Raw genomic sequence first — 19453 nt, 5'->3', positions numbered from 1 at the left:
AGGAATTTTTTTTCATTTGGTGTAATTTAAATCATTTTACATGAAAAACCCAAACTCTAATTTTACTCCTTTGGTATATTATTTACGTAAGAAAAATTTTAAAAGGCTCTATTAATATACCTTTATTTGTATGCAATTAGGCATATAAAGATATAAAAAACAATTTTTTTATTAATACTAAATTTACTGAGTGTTTATGTTAGGAGCATTATAATTCGTTTTATTGTTCTTTTATATGTATCATCTAAGACATAATGATTTAGAGTTTTTAACTATAGTTTTAAAATATAATCAACTTTTGGCATATTAAGTAATACTACATATCATATTAAATTTATTAGGATGAATTGTAACAATTTTTAAAAATCAATAGAGACGCACATCGTCTACTGTCCTGGGCATACATCTGAATGTATCTGCAACGACTTGTACCCAGTATAACCATGTACATTAATTATGACCTAGAACAGTAACTGACTTGTACTTTTTTCTTCAGACATAAGACTTCCAGAAATATAAAAACTGTTACTATTTTATAAGCACTCATCTCATATTACTTTATAATTTTGAAATGGCATAAACATATACTATCATCTAAAAGTATTTGCATTATTTTCTTAATCTATTGACATTTTAAGAATAAAGGTAAATTAAAATTAATTCTTTTTGTATGTTTTTTCTTTTCAGAAACTATACAACTATTTAAAGATTATTATTTATAAGTTAATTTAGGTCTAAGTTTTTAAAGTTAGTTACTAATCTGGATGTTAAAATTGTGTTATATTAAGTCTTCGTGAATTGTAGTGTTTTAAGAATTTTATAAAATTAAACTGTTTAAAGACATTATTTTATACAATTATATATATATATACACACAAAACTTTTAATTTTACACTTAACCTTGGCCCAGTACGAAGCAAACCATTGTGTTAACAAGTTTTTCACTGTAAACTGTTAGACTGAATCCCATCAAAGCTTTGGGTTTGGCAGTGAGCATGTTGCCACTACCCACGCTGAGAGTTATCTGGAAAACCCAGGAAACAGCAGAAACCCTTGTTTCTACTTCTTCCCCTTTTCACGTATATGGTGTTGCTCAGTCCTGCTGATGAGAGCAGCATGGGGTGAAATTAGAACTTAACAAAGGCAGGCATCTGGGAGTCTCAGGCAATTCTTTAAAGGAGCAAGTTTAGGAACCCTGAGAGACCCTTACTGAGGTAAAGTTTGCCAACAAAATGTTTTCTTTTGTAAATGGGGGCTAATATGAAGCTCACTTGTTTTCATAGCTGTGTATCACCTTATCATTTGCTTTGGTGTAGAAAGAGGATCTCAAGCCTTAAACATGTCCTGAATTTCCAAGTACACACAGGAGACCCTGCTGGTAAGACTGCACAAGGTCCAGGTCCGCCATCCGCCTCGCGCCCAGAGCTCTGACTGCACTGGAGTCTGGTGTGCCTGAGGGGCAGAGCAGAAGTGGGAACAGCGATGCGGCTGGTTTTGGTGTAAAGCAGAGGAAGGTCAGACTCAAAAATCACTCTGTACAGTGTTTCAACTAAACCACTCTTAGCTTGGGGATGGGTGGATTCTTCATGATGTAATTGACAAGAACATTCATGTTTAGCATCTCCTGGTTGCCCAGCAAAGGCTGTGTGTCCAAAGGCTAGCTTTAAAACAGACTGGAAATAAAAGGGTGACAAGAGCCAGCTGGAGTGGGCAAGACTTCCTGAAAGACTAAACCAAACTGATGCCCTGTGGCACCATGAACTTGCCTGCTGTCTGTAGTCTCTACACGTACCATTTGAAGGAGCTGTGGGAGTTTTAAAATTGGGAAAGGGTCAACACAGTTCTACTTAAAAGGAAAAATAAATTTTAGGTGTGTAGACTTTTTTCTTTCAAGGACCTTCAGTAATTACCATGGAGATACACAGGATTTAATCAGACCACAAGGGGTTCCAGCATAATAAATCAAATTCTACAGAAGGCGGCAATGAGAGAATGCTTTACTCTGGTGTGAGAGAATCCAAATAAATGCATCTTGCATGTAAAAAAACAAGACAAACAACCACTCAAGGCTTTTGAAAAAAGCATCATTTATTTCAAAGTACAACACAAAGTTGTATTTTTAAGAAATACACATTCAATCTTGTAGTTCAAGACTTGGCTATGTGCATTTCAGTTTATCTTTAAAATAAATTCAGGTATACAAATGTTACATACCTCAAGTACAAACAGCACAGAAAATGCATATGGTCTCAACAGAATGTTTTTACATTCATTCACTGTTCTTAAAGTTGACTTACATTTCTGTAATCTGCTTTTAAACCAAGACAGCCTTATTTTATGAGACTGAAAAGACAGCCTTATTTTAAAAAAATACTCTGTATTTTCCAGCGCAAAGTCCTCATACATTTTTAAAATTAGAGCTTGGCGCGTAATATTGCAAAATTATCAAAAACCAAACTTGGTAATTTAATAAAATTGTCACATGCCAGGACTTCTGAATCAACTCAAATTATTTCCTCAGCTGTAATGTCAAATTTGTTCATATAGATAAATAAAGAATGGAAGAAGACAGTTGGTGGAAACTTGGTAACAGTTAAGGTTTTCAGACGTACAGGTCTTATTAGAGTTTGTGGCTGAGTCTAGACTTTTCTCTAAAAGCACAACAGCAAATCTCATTATCATAATCGCAAGAAAGATCTGAAAGAAGCGAGTGGTACAAGCCTGCCCTGCTGGAGTCTGTTCTGCAAAGATGAGGAGGGTGGGGAGTGGGAAGCTACGCAGTAAGAGCCTTAAAAAGATGTCTCAAAAACTGGCATACCATGATCTAGACGAGGGGCCCCCACTTATTTTTTTTTTTTTTTTGATGCCTAATTTCAATTCTCATGAGGGAAGTGCGAATTAGACCAAGGGTCGGAACTTCTTCTTCCGATGGTGGGGCTCCATATCCGCCACGGGTTGTAGGTCTGCCCCACATCATCAGCTGGACTGCAGGCGGAAGGAGCATGAGGAGCAGAGGAGCTCTCTGTGCCCATGAGGCCAATGCTTGTCAGCGTGTTTGCTGGAGTGGTGAAGGGAAGGGCGCTGCTGAGACTGCTGGACCAGATCGGGTTGCTGAATGGAGTGGTGGACCATAAGCCACTGGCATTGCCAAGGACTGACTGACAAAACAGAAAACGTACAGCAGGGAGCATTAGCGTTGAGACCGGCAGGCACACGGTCAAGTGGTGAAGGTTAGGCTGGAAAAGGTCATAGAAGTCTTTCACTTTATTTATTTTAAAACAAATGTTTTACACATATAGCCATCCCAGAGTCTGAGCAGATGGTTCTGCTACTCTAAAGAAGGGCTGGCAAACTACAGCCAGTGGGCCAAATCCAGCCCTGCCTGCTTCTGCAAATGGAAGTGTCCCTGGGACACAGCCACGCCCATTGGTTCACCTGCTGTCCATGGTGACGGCTGCACCACTAGGGTGGAGCTGAAGAGCCGCCACAGAAATAGTAGGACCTGGGAAGCCTAAAATATTTCCTGACCCCTGTTTTAAAGAACGGTTAAGATACTTTGAAAACCAAAGCCAGAAGGATTACAAGTAAAGACAAACTTTGGAATCTATGAAGTTAAAATATCTACCGTTAAACCATGCTTGTCTGATTTACTTGTCCTGAGAATGAAGTAATCACAGTGGGATCACATTTTTCTGTCACAATTTTGTGAAAGCTTAAACCAGTAATTATTTTCCTTGGTAAGAATACTTTTTTGGAGCATGATCTTTGCAGAAAAATTTAGCTGAAAAGCAAACAAATGCACACTAGAAAAGCTCAAGAGAAGACACAGGTGCTTCTCAGAAACAAAACTAGATGCAACCCCGCAGCAGTGGGCTTCTGGGGGGCTCGCGGGGCTGCCTTATGTAGACAGTGGGGGCCACACTCAGTCACTGTCTGACCTCAGACACGGCAGAAAGGGCCCACAGCCGCCCTTGTGGTCTCACTTACAGGTCAGGAAGAGGCTGAAACGACCGTGCTCTACGAGGAGAGAATTCAGAGACCAACCCCACAGCTGCTCAGCTGTTCTTCCCACAATTTTTTGACTACAATGGCTCCGAAGAATATTGATGGGTCACTTTGGCAGAATATGAAGATACAGCAACGGAGACAATAAAAATACCAACCCACCCCTTCCACACTGCTAATTGTTGTTTATAACTGTGTTGGTGCCATCCAAGAGATGGCGTGGCAGTAATGACGAGTGAGCAGTGAGGCCCAGGCCTGAGTACTCACTGTGGCTGTGTGTGTTGGGGAACCGGAACTGGCTGGCCAGGAAGGGCCGGGATCCGTTGCTGGAGAGTCCCACAGGTATGAAGGGCCACTACTAAACTCATTCCAGCTCCTCTGGGAGGCCTGATTGCATGACCGAGATAACCCGAGTTTGCTGAAAACTTCTGAAAATAACGAAGCAATTGTCAAGTCCATATTTGATTTTGCCATGCTCACCCAGGCTGAGACAGGGCTTCACTCAGCGGCACATATCCCCCCACTGCTCACTTGGGGCCGTCACACTTACTTCTCAGCTCCCACCACACTCCAGGGGGAACAGGGGGCAGGGGATGGTCCCCAGGACTCGAGCACACAGCACAGGATTTGAACACTTCACCCATCCCCATAGCTGGATGACGTCACAGGTAAACACCCCCCAGCTTGAATATTATGATCACAGCTAATGCAAAACTCACATCCTCGCTTCTAATTCTGGACAGCAAGGAAAAATAAGGAGCCTCAGCCCAGCCAGGAGTCATATTTCAGATACAGAATCCTTTCTCGAAGCTCTTAAATAACTCCCGTGGAACACAAACCAACTGGGGCTCACATGGCATCGAGCCTGTTTCACCACACATTTGGGCTGGTGGTGGGGGGAGAGGGGGACCCTTCCGGGAGCCTCCTGCTGGGTCTCCTTCGACGTGGCACGCTGTGCCAGGCCCCTGAGGGTGTGTCCAGAAGAGCAAGAACAGACCCACTTTCCTGAGGTCAGCCCACATATGTCTATGTCTGCTGGTGCCTGACTACAGATACAAAGGAAACACGTCTTTTAAAAACGTCCTAAATGACAATCACGCTCTCCTCTCTTTCTCAGTGTGTGTCTCCACATGTAGAACTAGACCTCATCTTCCTTCCTTCTTTGTCCGCAGCTCATTAGTAACAGGGCTAGCGTTAAACACTCACCACCAGTTAGGTTAAAAGAATTTCCAAAGGCCGAGAACGAATTGAGGGGTGTGAAGTCAGGGCTGCTGGGGCTGCTGACGGGACTCCACAAACCCGAGCTGGTGTTATGAGAGGAAAATGCAACACAAAAACGTGTGATGTTAGTGGAAATGGATCCTTACGTACAGCTTCACAAACAGGAGATACTGCCTCAACGGGGGTACTCAAATATTTACAAGAAAGACGAAGGGAGAACTGAAGAATGGCTTCGATATCACAAAGGACTGAGGGACAGAGACCTTCCCACACCCCATCACAAACTGAGAGCGTGTGCAAAGCAAGAGTTTGGCAGAGAAAACAGGCATTTCTTCCTTTTTTTTTTTCTTTAATTTAATTAATTAATTAATTAATTTTTTCCCCCAAAGCCCCAGTAGACAGTTGTATGTCATAGCTGCACATCCTTCTAGTTGCTGTATGTGGGACATGGCCTCAGCGTGGCCGGACAAACGGTGCATCGGTGTGCACCCGGGATCCAAACTCGGGCCGCCAGTAGCGGAGCGCGCACTTAACCACTAAGCCACGGGGCCGGCCCTGGCATTTCTTCCTTATGTTTACTTTTTGGTAATGGAAAATTTATTAAAAAACTATTTCAAATCTAGGACTCATTTCCTTTTAGTGCCAAGCAGATAAAATTGGGGCTCTACTTACTGACACAATCTTTATTATTATTGTTGTTGTTATTTATCTGGGAAAATGAACCCGGGTAATCACCGCGTGCCACCATGGCTGCCGTGGTTGCTCTGGGTCAGGAAAGCGGCATATCCAAGAATTTACTCTAAATTGTCTAGTATTTGCTCGAATTTCCTTCCTCTCAAATACATTTTTGTTCTTCTATTTCTAATTATCAGATCACATCCTTTCTTACAACAGACCATGATGATGGAGAAGGATGAGAACAAATTGAGAATGCAGGACACCCATCTCCCTCTCCACTGGGCGAAGACGTGACGTGTGCACCTCCTCCTCTCTGTCGGGGAAGCACAGCAACCCGGCTTTCTGCTTCGATCCGACATCAAGATTCCTAGAGGTGCCTCGCACTTGTGACCACAAATGCCTACTTGTCATCTAGGTAAAAACATGCCCGAAACACACGTGTGGATAGAATACGCCAACCTGACTTGAGAAACCTTTCTATCTTTCTATTGATTAAGAATGGTCTACTGTACCTGTCTGAGCCATCGCTGTCAACAGGAGTGTGTGAAATGCCAAGGCTGCTGGAAAAGTCTGTTTTGTTTGAGGAAACTTTAGCAAAGCCATTCCCACCTGTAACAAGGGACTCTGAATCAATCAAAGGCAAACCAGCCAAAGGTAATTCCACCGTACCTGAGGCCCCGCTGTGACAGGTCTTTGGATGCCAAGCTACTCACCTGGGCTCTTGTCGTACCCGGCTGCGACCGCAGCAAAAGTGGGGTTGCCATTCTTGCCAGGGAGCGAGGCTGCTTTTGTCAATCTGTGCTTGCTTCCATTGGGCTGCTTTGTTTTAGGGTCACTTGAAGGAAGCAGCAAAGAGAGAATAACTCACTGCTGGTCAGCACTGCCCACTGGAGGCCCGTCAGGGGCACCCGTCCCAGGGGATGTGGCTCCTGCAGGACCGAGCCCCACGCAGTGCCTTCACTGTGGCCGGGCCCAGATTCTGAGATGGGGACCTGGAAACAGCCCACGGCAGCTCACAGAGCACAGCCTAGCCTCACGTAAACGCTCTGGGACCTGTGACTGTGTAGTCAGACGGAAAATTAGGGATTTGGGGGGAAAGGGAAGAAAATACAAGGTCACCGTGAAAGAGACAAGGGCAAGGTATCACAACTTAGGGACTGGAAAAGGCTGCAATCCCATTTTAGGGAAGAACACTAGAGAGGGAGCCCCTGAGCCATGGAACAAGGAGTAGAACATGAACACAGTGGCAGGAGCCAGGTCCTGGACCGTCCCCTTCCCCCTCAGGACTGGGTAAGAGGCTCACTGTGGCGAGGGCCCAAGCAGGGCAGCCGCCCTCAGCCTCAGTGCTTACTGCCTCTTTTGGCAAGAGTTAAAAACTGGGCAGGTTTGCTGCAGGGTCCGGCTGGGGTCTCCTCATGTGGCAAGCAGGGATGGTGACAGTACCTGACCTGTGCTCGCCGGGAGGAGGAAATGCAGGGCCACCTCTATGGTGCCAAGAACAGTGCTGGCGCACGGTAAGAACTCAACATGTGACCATGACTGTCACTGAGGTTACTGTTCCACCAGAGGTCAGGCAAACACACGCGTGGCCCTGTGCTCCAGCGAGGAGCCCCAGGTGAGGTGTCCCCGAGTCTGCCTGTCAGGAGGCCACCTCCTGTGTGCACATCACCCACTGCAGCACCTCATGCAGAGGCAGCCGCCTTGTTTCAGACCCTACCCTTTTAACCGCTAAACTAAACTGCCATAAGGTCAAAATAAACATCCCGTGAACCCATTTCCTCAACTCACAGGACACCTCCTGCAGATGTTCATTTAATGCTTAGTATGCTTGCTGACTCTTGAATTAGAACATAATACTGATAAGTTAAATGATGCATTTCTCAGTCCATGGGTGACAGAAGCTAATGGATGGAAGGGGTTACTGCTGGAGTCGGGCACCCATGTGGCTGTAGGGAGAGAGAACTGACCCCGGAAAAGGGCAGGACAGCTGCAAACAGCAGAGGGGAGACAGGACAGCAGCCTTTGGCCACTGAGTGTTTCCCTTTACTGGGAGTGAGCACCAGATTTCTGGATATTTCAGGAACAGGAAGGGACCAGGGAGCCCACCTGCTGGAGCTGCTGTTGACGATGCTGCTGTAGCTACCCCGGGACGTGAAGGGGCAGGGTGCGGCAGGGGGGGATGGAGAGGCCGGTGTTGGTGAGGTCTGGCGTTGTTTTAAGAAAATGTCTGCGTTGAGGGTTTGCAGAGAAAGTTTATAAAGACTATCGGTAGCTGAAATTAAAAATAAAAAGTCTCATTAATGTGATATTTTGATTTTTACTCTTCAAAATCAATTACTTCTGGTGTGCTGATACTATGCAGAACTCAAGTGCTTCTACAAAGAAAAACCACATTAAAGCTTTTATATGTGTTCCGTTTAAAGGTTTTAAAGACAAAAAGGGAAGTCGTGTCTCTCTCAGCACTATGAGGCCTTCCCAGAAGCACCACCTGGATCCATCTCTCCTGCGTTGTGCAGGACCTCTTGGACGGGTCTGGTCCTTTTCCCTTCTCCCACGGCTTTCGGGGAGGGGCAGGTGAAGCCACTGCTTGGGACCTGAAAGAGCCTCCGTGCTTCCACACAGGTTCACACCTGTGGCAGGTGCTGGGCCCCGGGCCAGGTGTTCCGAGTTCTATGATGACGACACCCCGCCCTCTGCGGGCACGCCTGGTGCAGGGCCGCTCCTGGTCCCCATTTTACAAGGATACAAACTGCTAATATATTCCTGCTGCCCTTTAGGGTAACGTCTGCACAGCTGTTTTAAAATTTTAAAACAGAAAAAATTCTAGTGTCATGAAATTGTGTTTATCCTGCACTCACTAAATGGAAACACACGCATAACTTTTATCAGAAAGACAGAACATCTTGCAAATCTATTGTGGGTGCCTTGGTGCTGCTCCAAGAGACGTGAGGAAAAGGCTCTGGCGTCTGCACCTTCAGTCTCGGTGGGCCCCAGTCTGCGAGGCTTCCCACTTACCCACAGTTATCCTGGCACAACCGCCCAGCCCCACTGCCCTCCTGGTTTCTCATCCCTGCCCAGCACAGCTCGGCTAGCTTGGTGCATTTCCCTCATTCCCCTGCTGGCTGGCCTTTCACGCCCCGTGCAAGTCCTGTCTACAATGCGGACAGTCTGCTCTGCTCCCTTTTCTGTGAGAGTCTGTTCCACCTCACTTCTAGAACTGAAGCCTGCTCGCATGGTGGCCCCACTTCTCTTGTAACTCTCTCCCCAAGTCCCCAAGTCCCCGGGCCTGGATGAGGCTACACGTTCCTTGGCTGTGTCAAGGCTCCAGTTATGGCACGTCCAAGCAAAGCATCCTTCTCTTTGACACCCAAGCTATCCATTCCCCATCTCTAGTGCCACCTTGTGCCTACCCCAGGAATTCTCTCTGACCTTCCTCAATGGTGCTCGCACCTTAGTCATCGTCCTTGTCTCTACCCCACCGCATCGTCACCCTTGATTATGTGGCTGCACCCTTCCTCCTCTGCTCTGTTGTTTGTGGACCTGACGCCCACACTCAGGGCCCATTTCAGGGGCCACCTCCTGGATGAGCCCTGATCAAACCTCTCCACGCTCTTGCCCTCCAGAAGCCCCCACAGCACAGCGTGCCTATCTGATACCACATGGGCACTGTAAGGTCATTAATGTGTGACTGTCCTGACCCTTCCCTAGCCACCTCTTGTAGGACACCTTCTCTGACCTCCCTCACCACCAGCATAAGTGACCTGTCGCCCACGCCGCGCCTTGTGCGTGCTCGCGCGCCCTAGGGGCCTGTCCTGGGGGTGGTGTGCAGCCCTGGGGCAGCTCTCCCTTACCGGGACGTGCTTCATCGGACCCAGTGCTCCAGAAGCATTGCATAAATATCGATGGAATGAAACAGGGCGAGTTCAGAAAAGTTAGAAAGAGACTTTATAGAATAATGCTTGAGTAGAAAGAGAAGACGGGGGAGGGAAGGAGGAGGCCAAAAATAGCATAGGGCACGTGCAACTAGAGAACTTTTTGATTTAAATATCAACAACTTTCTTCTCTGTGGCTTTCTATTTGCCTTTTCTTTTAATAACCCCTTACATTTCTTTGTCTTTTTAAATCATGAAATTATTCCAGGGGAATCTTCTCAGTGCCTCATATGGTTTGGGGCACCATGCTACCTGGGCCAGAGAGATCTTTACACACAGGCAGCAAACCCCACCCCCCCGTGATCACAGCTATGCCCAGGCCTGCACCACCCTGAGTGGGAAATGCTTTCACCTTCGGGAGCACCAGGAAGCTAAGCACTGCGACAGCACTCTATGCAGGATGAAACAGCAAAGCGTGGAGAGGGAGGTGGAGGAGAGGGTGGGGCAGGGGACAGAAAGGTACAGGTGAGAGAGTTTATACTGGACTGATGCTGACTGGTTTCATGTAGCCATGTTGTGTATATAGTGCAGCCCGGCTAGAACTTTCTAGTAAGGCTGGTGGTGCGAGCAGAGAGGTGACACGGCTTGGGACCAGTGTAAGGAATTTCTTGGCTAGAAAAACACAAAAGAATTTTGCAGATGTGAGCCCTGGACAGAGTAACACACTTTTTCCAGTGGCAAAGCCCTCTAGCCGTGTGACACGAGCTCAGCTGCGAGGCACGGAGCTCTTGGAGCATCAGCTGGTCTTCGTGGACGAGCCTTGGGGGGAAACAGGCCCACAGCACCGTGCTTTCCACACACGTCGTTCTCCAGACTGCCTGCCTGCCATTTCTCACATTCCTCCCTCCCAACTCCTACGGGGTTGGACCCTGTCACCCTTTCTTCCTTCACCCCAACGAGTGATGCCAACATGTGCCTCAGATGCCACTTGGTGGCAACACTGCCACAGCCAGCTATCTTGTCCTGAAGGCTGTGTCTGGTTGACGTTCCCTCTTCCCTGCACAATACCACGTGCTTTGCTGGTACTTACACTGGCAGGGCTTATGTTCACTTCATTGGGCCACAGACAGCCCTATGAAGCTGGCTCCCTGGGAAGGTGAAACACAGCTTTTGTGGTGGAAGTGGCACCTGCTTAGTGGGGAATCGCCCAAATAACAAAGTATAAGCCAAGAACCAACGAGCAGCTGAGACCTCAGATGGGATCTAAGGAACCAAAAGCATTCAGCCTGGACACAGGGACCGCTTGGAGACTCGTTCAAGATTTCTTGAATGACCAGGGATTTATGATTGTATCTCATCCCAGGCAAAGACTACTACTAAAACACACCAGAAAGTCTCACGGCAAATAGGGGCTCCAGCTTTTCACAGTATGTTTTTCCAGTATGTTTTTCCACAGGAGAAAATGTAAAAGGAGGCATGTTTACCGTAATCCTCACCTGAATCTCCAAGTTCTCTGCCCTCATTCAACCTACCGAGGCTTCAATCACTCACTCTTTATTTAAATCCTCCTTCACCTCAAATAATCTTGTTGCTCAACCTGATTTTCCCTTTGGTACAAACAGGCCAAATGTGAGTTCACTCTAACACTGCGGTGAGTGCAGACAAGTCAAGCCTAAGACTAGGACCTCTCTTGATCCCAAATCCCTGCCATTAGGCCCCTCTCTGTGCTTCTCTCTGCTGTCTTCTACTTCAATTATCCTGATTATCTTCTACTTCAATTGTCTTGAAATTATCTATTTCAATTGTCCTAGGCATCTAGAGGGCCAGGCCCTCCACCGCGTTTCCGTGGACAGTGCTACTGCCACGGGCACTGCAGGCCGTTCTGAGCAACAAGGTCAAAAAGCCAGCAAGGAAGAGAATGGAAGCTTCACACAGGCTGTCTACATAAGAGACGTGGGTAAAGCAGAGAGTAACTGCATTTTTACAAAAACGATTAACCGTAAACGTATGAGGAGTTAGGTAGACGGCTAATGCTTTCATAAAGCGACACTTCTTTGGATGATTCCCCACTCAAACAGATCTTTCCATTTTGCACCCCAGGCACTGGTGTGCTGGTACAGCAGCTCTCTGGCAAAAAGAGCCCTGATGTGAACTGTCTGCTGATTTCTCTGGTGTAAATACCCCTACCACGCCAATTCAGCAACAACAGTTTAACTACTGCTGGCTGGTACAGGCTGGCTGCAGCAGACCACAGACAGTGGGTCTCCTTTTAAAGCAACACGCCCCTGCAGGGTTTTCATGCCCAGAGTGAGGGAGGCTGTGGTGAGTGGAGCACTGTGGTTTCAAATGACCATACTTACAGCTGCCGGGTTTATGAACTGGCACGGAATCCCACTCCGGGGGTGGAGAGTCTTTTTCACCTTCTGAGCTACTGGTGTTGCCTAGTTCTTGACTATTTGGGAGGAATTTTGCTAGGGCAGGTGGCCTGTTATCCACTAACTTATTTGTACCTGCACAAAAATGAGAAAAGAAAGTTGTTAACGGAGGATAATTCTTTTCTTTCAGGTTTATTTCAATGAACCTTCTAATGAGGATGAGAACACAACCTTAGCCTTTTATGACTAAGAACTACTAATTGGTTACTGGTAACTCACAACTCACAACTATTAACTATTTTTTTTTCTTGAGGAAGATTGGCCCTGCACTAACATCTGTTGCCAATCTTCCTCTTTTTCTTTTTTTCTCCCCAAAGCCCCAGTACATAGTTGTGTATCATAGTTGTAGAGCTGTAGCTCTTCTACATGGGACGTTGCCTCAGTATGGCTTGATGAGCAGTGAGTAGGTCCATGACCAGGATCCAAACCAGCGAACCCTGGCCGCCAAAGCAGAATGCACGAACTTAACCGCTACGCCACAGGGCTGGCCCACAACTATTAACTATTAAACCACAAAAATATCTGTATGACCAACACGAAAATACCTTTTGTTTTTTGGGAATTTCGTGATTTGGATCCGCCTGTCAATGCAGTTGGAAGAGGAATCTTGGTGGGGAGAGTTCTACGTTGTTTACTTTCCAATGAGGGAGTATATGGTAGCTCTAAAGAACTGCAAGACAATCAGGGATGGAAAATTCAAATTTATCCCTTTGTTTTGGAGCAGAGACTAGAACTCATTGATTACTGCATAATTTCAAGCGCATGTTTTACTAATTTGGCTTCCTGAGGCATTATCCACCCATGGTCCTAACTTAGGATTGGCTGCATTCCAAACATTTCTAAGACTGTCTAGGAGACATACAGCACTGGCAGATTGATTCTTTGCTCTTGAGTGCTGACAGTGAATTGAGCTCTATTATTTAGTAATACGTAGGGGTTAGGGCATCTACCTCAGATAATGTGTATAAAGCCTTTAGCACAAACTTGCCATTTTGCGGCTGCTAAGTGCGAAGTCATTTTTCTTGTGAGTGAGTCTCATCCAGCATTTAGACCACTGGTGGGATTCCTGAATACAGAGATTCTGAGAGGTCTCAGCCTTCCAAATGTCAAACATTCTGCTACTCAAACTTTGAACACATTTTTCTCATAGAAACTATGAAATGAACCAGGGCTAAATTCCTGGGTTTCCTACAAAAATCCACTGAGCCCGCTGCAGAGCAGCAGGCCTGTACTATTTGCCTAAGGTCTAGGGTGAGTGGGTTGAGATGAATTTTCTTCTTTATTCTTGAACTCAGGGTGAATCTTAGGCAAAAATTTAAATATTCTTTTTATTGATTTATTTAGACTGCACATGCTTTCTAAAGATTTAGAGGTAAGTTTATGATAATAAACATGTATAAATAGGACAATTGGCTCTGAACTTCCTGTCAGCCAAGGCAAAGTGGGAGGCATGATGGGCTATTTTAAGTTTCTATAGCCTGATGAAGAAAACATTACAATTTGCTGGGACAGCAGTAATCTCTAGGAGAAATGGACTGGGGAGACGCCCAGTGCTAGGTAAAAGGTAGCACTGTGAGCAATGTAACTATGTGGGCCACAAAGACATTCTTTACAAAGCCGCTTCTGTAATGCCCACCAAGATCAAGTCGCAGGCTTCGGAAAGCTTCTGACAGGACCTAAGCCCACGTGGTCAAGAAGGGCATTTTCCGGTGAAGGTTGAGACACAGTTGAGAGAACCCAGTGGCCCCCTCTGAGAATTCTTCCAAAAATCATCAGTGATCTCCACCATCCTCCTGGTGATGGCTGGAAAGCTATAGTTCAAGGCTGAGCTGATAGCTTGATTTTCATTAAAAATCTTACAAAGTTTACTGGCTAACGTAGATACTCTAAAATGGATATGTCTCTGGCATTTTCTACCTTAGTGCACTTCCTGTCGCCAACCCTCAGGTGTGTGACTCCAACACACCACTCAGGCCTCCCTTAGCCCCATCCTTCAGGTTCTCTATGCACCACATCATCCTCCTTCTGTTGTCACTTCAAGTTCTCACTCCTAGAAGGCAGCCAATTTCTGCTGAGTCCACTGTACTAATTCACATCAGATTTTCAAAGGTCAGAATGGTTCAAACTTTCTAGATCCAATGGCACCACAGCACCTAGCAACCCCCTCATAGGCAGCCCTCCCCCCAAGAAAAGGTAAGCAGATGATACAAAAATACGTAAAATGTGATCTCATAAATAAATAAATAAACTTTAATGGAGGCTATTTACAAACATTTTCTAAGGTAGTAGGCCAAAGGTCATTTTCTTTTGTTTCTTTATATTTCACAAATTTTCTATAACCAATAGGTATTATATTTGGAATTAGTAAGAGCTACCAAAAATCCAAAAGGTCTTGGTTAACCCAGGTAAGTAGAATTTTAGGCAGGATAACAAATTGACGTGAAAAAATCCACTGTTTATGGGAAACACTATTTATGCTACAGTTTTATAAATCTTCCATCCTTCTACTTCTGACTGATAGGGTTATTTAAAAACTCCATCTTTTAAAAAAGCAAAGGCTCCCATGACACAGACGCCTAGCCTTCTGGTTGCGGTGGTGCAGGTGGGTGGGTGTGAGTTATTTAAAGTAAGTGTGGGGGGTGGGAGCTGTCTGTTTACACAAAGCTTAACTGTGCCACTGTAAAATTAGTTCGTTTCTAAGAAAAAGGGTGCCAGACAACCGTGTATTTTATTTTTGCTGATTCATACTTTCCTAAATTAAGCCAGATGATCTCTATCAAGAAATCTTTTTTAAGGCTTCGAATAACATGGATAAGAGCCAACTTAATTTAAGTGATTCCCTAAAAGGGAAAAACAGAAAGGTGGTTCAGATGCCAGGCTTGATTTTTGCTCATGGAATACACGGGACATGCCCCTGTCTGGGGGAGCGGGTTGGCAGAGAGCTGAGGGCAAGGTCAGGGCCATCCCAGGGCTGACAGGCCTAGAGGCCAGTGTGTGGAACATGGTGCCCACGGCCCTGAGCTGAGTGTGCTATTCGAGCAGATTATTAGAGAATACAATTACTCTAGCAAACGTTTTTTGCTTATTTTAGATGATTACATTTAAGTTATGCAAACATGTAAAATGTTGATTAAAATAAACAGAAAACAAAAGGATCAATGGAGAGCTGGTGTCCTAAACCAGCAGGTTCTGCAGAAGTCCTTTCAGTGTCTGAGATCTAACTCATTCCCTGGCACGTCTGACCTAAAATACACTCTTCTGCAGGTCTACAAGGCTCACTTCTATGGTGTGGAAGCTGGGAAAAATGGACAGACCAGATCTCTGCCATTGCAACCCCACGCTCCACACTTCTAGGAAATGATTTTTTTGAAGTCATCTCTTCGGACGACGGTAGGAAGGGGCTGCACAGGCAGAGACCGTGTCTGAGGCATTCCTCTGGCTTTATCACCACTTATTTACAGGAAAATGAATTCTTCAACATTTACGGATTTGGGTCTTCTGGTCTATAAATGACATAACATATTACAATAAGGATAATATTTAAAGACCAATTTTTGATAAAGCAAATGTAACCTAAGCCCACAGATATTATTAACAGTACAAGATCAGTTTTTTGGCTAACTGATATATAAGAAAAATATTTTCTGCCAATCAGATAAAGCCTCCAAAAGAAAGTGACAATATATGCCTTATTAATGATATCTCTTTTTAAAAACTGTGCATATACTTCCTTCAGATATGTGAAATCCCATAGCAACACACTGAAAGCACTTTTTTTTTTTTTTTTATTGATGTTTTAATGGTTTCTAACATTGTGAAATTTTGGGTTGTACATTTTTGTTTGTCCATCACCCCATATATGACTCCCTTCACCCCTTGTGCCCACCCCCCACCCCCACTGCCCGGATAACCACAGTCCAGTTTTCTCTGTCCATGTGTTGGTTTATATTCCACATATGAGTGAGATCATACAGTGTTTGTCTTTCTCTTTCTGGCTTATTTCACTTAACATAATATGCTCCAGGCCCATCCATGTTGTTGCAAATGGGACGATTTTGTCTTTTTTTATGGCTGAGTAGTATTCCATTGTATATATATACCACATTTTCTTAATCCAATCGTCAGTCGAGGGACACTTAGGTTGCTTCCACTTCTTGGCTATGGTGAATAATGCTGCAATGAACATAGGGGTGCATAAGCCTCTTTGGATTGTTGATTTCAGGTGCGTTGGATAGATTCCCAGTAGTGGGATGGCTGGATCATAGGGCATCTCTATTTTTAATTCTTTGAGGAATCTCCATACCGTTTTCCATAGAGGCTGCACCAATTTGCATTCCCACCAGCTGTGTATGAGGGTTCCTGTTTCTCCACATCCTCTCCAACATTTGTTGTTTTTTGTCTTGGTGATTATAGCCATTCTAATGGGCGTGAGGTGGTATCTTAGTGTTGTTTTGATTTGCATTTCCCTGATGATTAGTGATGTTGAGCATCTTTTCATGTGCCTATTGGCCATCTGTATATCTTCCTTGGAGAAGTGTCTGTTCATTTCCTCTGCCCATTTTTTGATCGGGTTGTTTGTTTTTTTGTTGTTCAATTGTGTGAGTTCTTTATATATTATGGAGATCAACCCCTTGTCAGATGTATGTTTTGCAAATATTCTCTCCCAGCTGGTTGGTTGGTTGTTCATCTTGATTCTGGTTTCATTTGTCTTATAAAAGCTCTTTAATATGATAAAGTCCCACTTGTTTATTTTTTCTTTAGTTTCCCTAGTCTGGGTAGGCATGTCATCCGAAAAGATTCCTTTAAAACCAATGTCAAATAGTGTGTTGCCTATATTTTCTTCTATGAGTTTTATAGTTTCAGGTCTCATCTTCAGGTCTTTGATCCATTTTGAGTTAATTTTTGTGAATGGCGATAGCACATGGTCCACTTTCATTCTTTTGCATGTGGCTGTCCAGTTTTCCCAACACCATTTATTGAAGAGACTTTCCTTTCTCCATTGCATGTTCTTAGCACCTTTGTCGAAAATTAGCTGTCCGTATATGTGTGGTTTTATTTCTGGGCTTTCAATTCTGTTCCATTGATCTGTGTGTCTGTTTTTGTACCAGTACCATGCTGTTTTGATTACTATTGCTTTGTAGTATGAAAACACTTCTTATTAGGTGACAGGAATTTCATGTACCACTAATGCTAGGTCTACCAGTGACTTTCCCTGAACAACAGCACAAGGCATTTACTATCATAACTCAGTGTCATAACTATCTATCATAGTCATATGTCATCTATCCTACGTCATAACATACTATCCTACATCATAACATACTATCATATGTCATAACATACCTATCATAACTCAGCATAGACAGGGAATCGCTCTATTCAGAGCCCACCTTTCTGGTTATTAAAAAAACCACTCTTGGGGCCGGCCCGGTGGCGCAAGCGGTTAAGTGCGCGCGCTCCGCTGCGGCGGCCCGGGGGTCGCTGGTTCGGATCCCGGGCGCGCACCGACGCACTGCTTGGTAAGCCATGCTGTGGCGGCGTCCCATATAAAGTGGAGGAAGATGGGCACCGATGTTAGCCCAGGGCTGTCTTCCTCAGCAAAAAAAAAAAAAGAGGAGGATTGGCGGATGTTAGCTCAGGGCTGATCTCCTCACAAAAAAAAAAAAACAAAAAAACAAAAAAAAAAAAAAAACCAGTCTTGAGGCTGGCCCTGTGGTGTAGTGGTTAAGTTTGGTGTGTTCTGCTTTGGTGGCCCAGGTGTGAGGGTTCGGATCCCAGGTGTGGACCTACACTGCTTGTCGGCCACACTGTGGCAGCAACCCACATACAAAAAGTAGAGAAAGATTGGCACAGATGTTAGCTCAGGGCTAATCTTCCTCAAGCAAAGAATGAGGAAGACTGGCAACAGATGTCAGCTTAGGGCGAATCTTCCTCAGCAAAACAAAAACCAAAAATAGTCTTTATTTGTTGAACTCTGTATGTGATTGATATACTAATGAATTTTGACTCTCAATACCTTTTTTTTTTTTTTTTTGGTGAGGAAGATTTGCCCTGAGGTAACACCTCTTGTCAATCTTCCTCTTTTTTTTTTCTTTTTAATGAGGAAGATTAGCCTTGAGCTAACATCTGTGCCAATCTTCCTCTATGTTTGTATGTGGGTCGCTGCCTCAGCATGGTTGACAAGTGGTGTAGGTCTGTGCCCAGGATCTGAACCCGTGAACCCAGGCTGCCAAGCAGAGCATGCTGAACTTAACCACTACACCAAGGGCTGGCCCCTGACTCTCAATACTTTTATGCTTGAGTCCAGAAAAACACAAAACAAGATCAGTTGAGTTTAAAATGATTAGATAAAGAAGGTCAGAAGACTAAGGATATGGATTGCATATGGATTTCTCCAGTTATAGAAGATAATTTAAAAAGACAATTTAGGCAGTGTGCTCTAATTTAGTGTGCACACTGCCTAAATTGTCTTCTGGTAATGATTTCTCTTAACCACATATCAAGAGAACACGAGTTATCGCTGTACTTGTCCCTTGCCCAGGTGGTGGAGAACTGGTCACTCCAGCTTTTGGTTTAGCAGAGAACTCAACATCCTTGCAGATTAGTGGCAGTCAAGCGAAGTCTTTTACAAACTTTTCAAAATCAAATCTGCTAATCATCAACTTATTTCATGAAAAGACCAGAATACAACAGAAGTCGGTGGAAGAGGGATGAGGGTTAGAGTTGACATGTAGTACCTGTTTAAAAATGTTATATTTCAGGTACTGAGCTCGGCATCAAGGCTAATAAACAATGCAGATATGGTGAGTCACTTACGGAACGGTTCCGCTAAATAATTCTTAGAAGTTTGGTTTTAAAATGTAAGATCATAAGGATTATAGCACGATCGTCTAGTCTTACAAGATCTCCACATATGCAAAAACTAGGGTTTTTCGTAATCTGGATTTTTTAGCCTCATTTACTTTAAAATATCTGATCAATCACCTAAGCCTGAAAAAGGCTTAGAAGAGGAATCCCTAGCCACTAGATGGGTATGATCCCTGTCCTGGGGTGCCAGAATATTAGCACCAATTAGTGCCTCAGGCTGATTTTTCTCAAGAGGGACCCAAGTGTGTCAACTATTACTCCACTTGATATTCCTTCTAACTGGGTCAGACTGTTATCAACAAATTGAAGGATTGGGTTACTCAAACTAACCATATGCATGAAAGAGTAAATTTTAGGTATAAAGACTCCATTACT

At 44.5% G+C, this 19453-nt stretch overlaps 1 protein-coding gene across 2 annotated transcripts in view; it reads right to left on the bottom strand.

Annotated features, from left to right (window-relative positions):
- Positions 1 to 2070: 2070 nt before the first annotated feature.
- The window catches only part of TMEM131 (transmembrane protein 131), a 221740-nt gene continuing 204357 nt past the window's right edge, over positions 2071 to 19453 (bottom strand). The window contains exons 34-41 of one of the 2 annotated variants that reach the window (XM_058534507.1): positions 12757 to 12881; positions 12137 to 12286; positions 8011 to 8176; positions 6618 to 6739; positions 6417 to 6513; positions 5212 to 5309; positions 4273 to 4433; positions 2071 to 3158 (exon numbers count right to left, since the gene is read on the bottom strand). In XM_058534507.1, the coding sequence (XP_058390490.1) occupies positions 2874 to 3158; positions 4273 to 4433; positions 5212 to 5309; positions 6417 to 6513; positions 6618 to 6739; positions 8011 to 8176; positions 12137 to 12286; positions 12757 to 12881 (1204 nt within the window). In that variant the 3' untranslated portion in view covers positions 2071 to 2873. The remainder of the gene's footprint in view (positions 3159 to 4272; positions 4434 to 5211; positions 5310 to 6416; positions 6514 to 6617; positions 6740 to 8010; positions 8177 to 12136; positions 12287 to 12756; positions 12882 to 19453) is intronic. The other variant, XM_058534508.1, reaches the window with a different exon arrangement.

The sequence above is a fragment of the Diceros bicornis genome, chromosome 40 (assembly GCF_020826845.1).
Source record: "Diceros bicornis minor isolate mBicDic1 chromosome 40, mDicBic1.mat.cur, whole genome shotgun sequence".
Classification (NCBI taxonomy): Eukaryota; Metazoa; Chordata; class Mammalia; order Perissodactyla; family Rhinocerotidae; genus Diceros; species Diceros bicornis.
Note: the sequence above shows the minus strand (reverse complement) of the source record. Positions and strands in the feature narration are given on the sequence as shown.